A 6,443-nucleotide genomic window follows, 5' to 3' on the forward strand; every position below is an offset into this window, starting at 1 on the left:
TTCAACAGAAAGAACCTACATTGCAAGCAGGGCAAAATGATTACTACACTAGACAACACAAATCACCAGCAAATCGACCAATTAGGGCCCCAAATTTCCATGGCTTCACCCTTCAAAAACCCTAAACCTAACCGAGCCAAAAAGGAAGAAAAAACCTAACAATAGAGAGGGGAGATAGACCAAGCGTACCTTGGTTCTTTCTGTCGACGTGGTTGTCGCCGGCCGCCGCGATCATCCGCTCGTCGCCGTCGTGGAGGAGGAACAGAGGCGTCGCGGGAGAGGAAGGGGCGAAGTGGAAGACAAGGGAGAGCGAGCGACTTGGTCCGGCTTGACCAGGTTTTAGCCTCAGACCCCACCTACAGAACGTACAAATCCCGGCGTTTGGATACAAGGCTCAAAACGACCCGGATCAGAGAGGTTGGGGTACCGACTTCAAGTATTTGGACGTTGGGGTTCATTTGCGACGGCGTCTACAACCATAAGGTTTATTTCAGACTTCACTCTGCCCCTGCCTGCAGCAATATCTCAGCTATTGGTAGAATAATAATTCCACGGAAGCAGCTGAGTTTACAACTTGTCAACTAGGCAACCATGTCTCACAAATAACAACCCTAATCTGGATGATAACAACAGTACATTTATAAAACATGATTTCAAAGCTAAGAATATTACAAGCAGCAAATCATACAGAGCACACTTTCTTACAGACTGTTCCAATAATAAATATATACACACAGATTGACAATCCAAGCCACGCAGCAGGAGTTAAATCTCTTCTGTTATTTTCTTTGCTTACTTAAAACACCAAACGAGAAGCACATCAAAAGGACTGACGCCCTTCCAAGATGAAACGGACACGGGTAAGAAAGCATTGGCATATAGTATACCCTAATTGAAAGGCACATGATCGCAGGGTACTCAGAAAGGCCGTTCTTCATTCTGTAGATCAGACAGGGTCGTTCGTTGTTGAGATCAGACCCAGTGTGGCGTCAGAAAGCGGCGTTCGGTTTGCTAGTGAGTTCCACTGGTTGTGCCGTGGCCACTGCTGACCGAGCCCCAGTTAGTTTCTCCACCTCCCATCTGCACGGCAATGCTGTCCATCGACTCTGAGGTCCCACTTCTGTGACCCCAGCTTGATCGTCTCGAATGCATACCAGCCCTACCTTCCATGAGCTCAACTGGAAGGGCTTCTCTGCTGAGATCAGGTGACGCATGGGTTATTCTGCCTTCTTTCTCATCCAACATGCCCCCAACTTCTAAATCTCTTATATCAGCTCCTGACCGAGGTTCGTCCCATGATACTGGCTTCCTGCCCAATTCAAGGTCTCCAACAGGTTTGCCCATGTTTGGGCTCATGAAGCCCCTGGTTGGTGGGCGTGATTGCTGTAAACCTTGCTCTACTGGGACCCTAGCTCGGAAATAATTCTTGGAAGCGGGGACAGCAGTGCAGAAGATCTCCAGAAAGTTGTTCACCACACCTACATTATATGGGTTAGCCCGCCGGTCGTACCGATACCTGAAGTTCTCGTAAGTAGTCTGCAAAGGTGAAAGATTGGATGATTACCAAGTTGCGACAAAATGCTTTAAATATCAGAAGTTTTAAAACAGAGGAAAGGGAAGCAACCTGGTTGGTGCTCATCAGGTAGAAATGGAAGACAGAAAGACCACCAACAAACCACACACAAATAAAACAGTAGATGATCAGAACCATTGAGGCAGGTGTCTTCAACATTGCCCTCCAAATCGATGAATCTTCTGCATCTCTGATCTTAATTATGTACACCCAGCAGAACCCAAATACGTAGAGGCAGAGTAATGTGGTCGAGAAGACAAACATATAGAAGAAGCGATAATTACGCTGCAGCAGAAAAGCTGGTAGTTAGCGCGGATCAGTGATTAATAGTGGCAATAAAGAGTCCGTGCGCATTCAGATAACAATAAAATATTAGACTGAGGCATTAAGCTACTTACCAGTCCTATGCATTGACCAACCCAAGGACAGTGATGATCAAAACGCTCCACACAGTTGTTACAGATAGAACAGTGAGAGCAACGAGGTGGCCGATACAGCATGCAGGTGTCGCAGTACTTGACCTTTACAACAACTCCATTTACATAAACATCCTTTGTCCGTGGTAAGCGCAATTGTTGTGGAGTCTGACCGTTTCCAGTATCATTGTTCCCATCAAGGGATTCAGGTTCAGGGGGGTGCGTGTTACGAGGTACTATACCAGGATCTCTACCAGAGGTAAGAAGCAGCAGCGTCAAATCCTGGAAAATGAAAGGTACGAGGTTCAGACAAGTGTGAACTCTACAATAGTGCATATTCATATGAACTGAGGTAAGAACAGAATCATCAGTTTTTAACTTTCATATCAACTGCATCCACCCGCCTACCATGTTCATCTTCATGATTATTGTATTAGAAATGACAAACCTTTTCGCAAATACTGTGTTTCCTTCAATTAAAAGGATCCATAAAAGAGGTCAAGTGACAAGCATCGCCTTTGAAAGGTCACACAAAATGTTTCACGGGCATTTCCAAATAAGACTACTGCTAAAAATATCCTAACTGCAGCTAATCAAGGGAAACGCTGAAAGAATTTAAGCTCTGAGCTCAGCTAGTTCAGGAAAAATGAACTAATCCTTCTGATCAACCTTGATCTGAGCAGAAAATCAACAAGATAGAAAGAATTGCAGCTCATATGTATTGTTTGATTTTAAATTAGAGAAATGGTTCAAAGGAATTTCAAAAGAACGTTGCAGGACTCCAACCCATAAGAGATTTTTCCTATGGAGTTCAAACGAATAAACCCATCAAAATTCCTTTTGATTGCTTTTCTACACTACAATTCCTAGAATTCCAAGCTAGTTGTTAGACCTCTTGGAAAATTCCATCTGTGTCTATGACAACTATGACATGCACTCACTATCTAGAGAAAATTCCTGTGTTTTTCCTGTGGTGCAACTAAACAACTTCTATTACTGATTTTTGTGTTTTCTATTTATGTGTAGGGTTCCACATCTTCACATGCCATGATATCCTATTCATGTGTTTTTATCCTGCAAACCAAAGAGGTCCACTGATGGTACATGGTGTGGCTTCCCCAATCACCATTTTCCAAAAAAGGGAGGTGCCATTTGGCCATCCATCCCAACACTATTTGTAGGTCATTGCCCGGCACTAGACAAAAGAGGATCATTGCTGGAATTTCAAAAAACATGGAACACAACACCAAGAGACGCTGAGCTGAAAATAGTGCAATAGAAGATGGGGTGGAGATGACGGACACAAGGAACCACTCTACTCTGAAATTACACATTATCAAATATGTAAGGTGTAATAGATCTTGCATTTCTAGGCGCTCTTATCATCACATTCAATCCAGGGTCACTTCTGACAGATTGGTGCAAGAATTTATCTAAAATAACATTGGAATTGACAATGTTTTAACAACCAAAGCAACGTAGGAAAGTTGGGGACCTTCTGTGTATGATAATTCGTCACTGTCCAATGAATAATTATGTATGCAGAGAAACTTCAATTAGCATGAAAGGGAGCATAGTGTAACTGTCAATAAAAATTACACAACTCCAGACCTGCTAGTTAAGTTGTTCTAAAATGATGAGAGCAAAACAGAAGTTAAGTAATAACAACACTTACATATACTGTGAAGACAACCGCTACAACCATAACTGAAATCCCCCAGTGATCAGGAAAATCATTCATCAGATGTCTGGCAACAAATATACAGAAGACCAACACTGGTGCAAGGATGAGGAATATAGTGAGAAACAAGGATCTCACATCAGGTCCAAATATGAACCGCCCTTGCAAGAGAAACTCCTGAAAGAACATTCAAACTGTCGTTAACAAAGACCAATCGATGAAAGTAAAAGCGACAATTGCAAATACAAAAGTAGTAAACTCAAAATAACATGTATTCTATGAAAAATTATGTTGTTTGCAATAATTTAGCCCCTTACTACCTCCGTCCTGGTTTATAGGTCCCCTTTGTAGTTTGTGTCAAATTTTGACCAAAGATTTAACTAACAAAATATTAATTCATGTTAATAAAAATTATATCATTGGATTCGTATTTGAATATAGTTTTCAATGATATAATTTTTTATGACATGCATGAACTTTTGTTAGTTTAATCTACGGTCAAAATTTGGCACGAAATACAATGGAGACCAAAAAACCAGGACGGAGGTAGTAGTTGCTAAGGAACACAAATATCCTCTCAGCACATTAAGATAAAGGTTAATGGAAAACAGAAGGCAATAGAAAACTAAAAGCTCTAGAGAGTAGAGAGTGAGCAATTACTCGAAACTAAAGAGATGTGCTAACATATACTTGAGTGGCTGTGGATACGGAGTTCCGAAACAGCACTCGCGCAGACACTATCATGCCTGGGCATGTGCGCTGTTACCATGAGGGCGGTTAAGAAAACATTTACTAAGGATTAGTAACTTGGTAACATCTCTAACTGGTTATAAATGGAAGGAAATTTCTACAATTCTATCGAATAAAATCTACAAAATGCAGAACCGCTACCACCCAAGCAGACTCTCCCTGAAAGAATGCCTCCATAGACCTTGTTTCATAGATGTATGACAAGTTAATTTATTAGCAGTAAATGTGTGAGAGCAGAATTGGGGCTGCACATTACACGTGCAGGGGGGAGCTGCACGGATGCCTCTTCTTTGAAGATAAGGTGATATTTACCACTAGGTGGATGACACATATATTTATTGGCAGTACACGGTGAGAGCAGAAATGGGCTGCACATTACACGTGTGGGAGCGCTGTTTATTGGCAGTACACATGTGAGAGCAGAAATAGGGCTGCACATTACACGTGCGGGGGCGCTGCACGAACAGGTGTTTCTTCTTTGCACATAAGGTGATATTTAGAAATAGATGAATGACCCATATATTTATTGGTACACGTGTGAGAGAAGAATTGGTGCAGCACATTACACGTGCAGGGCAGAGCAGCACGGGTGCCTCTTATTTGCAGATAAGGTGATATTTACTACTAGCAATATGCCATACTACGTCAAGTGCATCAAAAGGCAGTTTGTGATCCCACGTAAATTGGTATTTCCCCGCCAAGCATGACCATGCACTACAAACATAAAGTTCTTATGCCAAATGTACTCAAAATAATGTCCGGTAGTAGCACACGCCTTTCCTACTTGCTAAAGACAAATCATGATGCATAGATATCAGACCAGAACAAAGCCAAGTCCATAAAGAAGTTGAACATTTCCAACTAAAGTATTGGCGTCATGCAAACTAGTACTGACCAGGCAACTTGATAAAAACGCTGAAAATAAAAGAACTCTTTACACTGCATGTAGTAAACATATCCAAGATGCCGACCAACATTCCATAAGAGGTACAGCTACAACATACTAACAGATACTATTTATATCACAATCGGAGCCATATTTCCAGCTCACAAGTAAAAACGACTACACCGCAACACTCGGTTCAAAGTAGCACATCTTGTTGCCATCCGGTATACTGCCCAAGCACAAATTCCAATCAGGTGAACCAAGCCCACAATACCATCAGAAAATCTAAGAACTCTTTACACTGCACGTAGTATGCATATCCAGGATGGCAACCAACAAACATTCCATAAGTGGCAGCCCAACAGCCACAACACGCTACCAGGTGCTACTTAAATCAACCGCAACCATATTTTCCAGCTAACAAAGTAAAAACGACTAGACCACAACGCTTTTGGTTCATTCAACGCAGCACACCTTGACGCCGTCCAGTAAACCACCCGAGCATCCCAAACCTAGCAAGGCACGAATTCCAGTCATGTGAACAAAGGACACAGCACCGCGCCAGCTGAGCATCTGATTCCCCACCCAGCCGAACGGAATCGACACCCAGAAAAGGCACGCAAACCCCTAGGCAGGCAGGCAATCATGGCGCGCACGAGCACGGCCAGATCCAGATCCGCTGTACAGTAAGCGCACGGCACCGAATCGGGAGGGAGAGGGAGGAGGGAGCGCTTACGTTGCTTCCCCGCCAGACTTGGTAAACCCTAGGCTGCTCCCCGGCGGAGCCGCCCCCGCCGCGGGACGACTGCGGCACGTACATCGCCGCCGCGACCCGCGAGACGACGACGACTCCCACTCGTCCTGCTGTAACTCCGGCGACCACGAACCGCTAGGCCACCTGGCCCCGCCCACCAACCGCCCCCGCCGCCTCCTCCACTACGGCGGCGCGCGCAGCAAAGCCCGGCCGAGATCTCGCCTCTCGCCGCACGGAGCAAGACGCGGCCGCGCCGCGCAGGACGGGTGTGGAGGAGGCGGCGGCGGCGGCGGGGCGCGCGATGCGAAGACGGGAGGCGAAATGGCGAGGCGAGGCAATCAGGGGGGGTGGGGGTGTGGGGAGAAGGGAACGAATAGTCGAGC

At 44.6% G+C, this 6,443-nt stretch overlaps 1 protein-coding gene across 1 annotated transcript; it reads right to left on the reverse strand.

The window, feature by feature from the left end:
• Positions 1 to 596: 596 nt before the first annotated feature.
• Positions 597 to 6,393, reverse strand: LOC119311033 (probable protein S-acyltransferase 7). The gene is made up of 5 exons (XM_037586658.1): positions 6,043 to 6,393; positions 3,665 to 3,847; positions 1,972 to 2,271; positions 1,625 to 1,858; positions 597 to 1,536 (listed from the first exon to the last, which is right to left on the reverse strand). The coding sequence occupies exons 1-5, from the start codon at positions 6,124 to 6,126 to the stop codon at positions 1,012 to 1,014; spliced, it is 1,326 nt and encodes a 441-aa protein (XP_037442555.1). The 5' UTR covers positions 6,127 to 6,393; the 3' UTR covers positions 597 to 1,011.
• Between the last annotated feature and the right edge of the window lie 50 nt (positions 6,394 to 6,443).

This window comes from Triticum dicoccoides, chromosome 5B, assembly GCF_002162155.2.
Source record: "Triticum dicoccoides isolate Atlit2015 ecotype Zavitan chromosome 5B, WEW_v2.0, whole genome shotgun sequence".
Lineage (NCBI taxonomy): Eukaryota > Viridiplantae > Streptophyta > Magnoliopsida > Poales > Poaceae > Triticum > Triticum dicoccoides.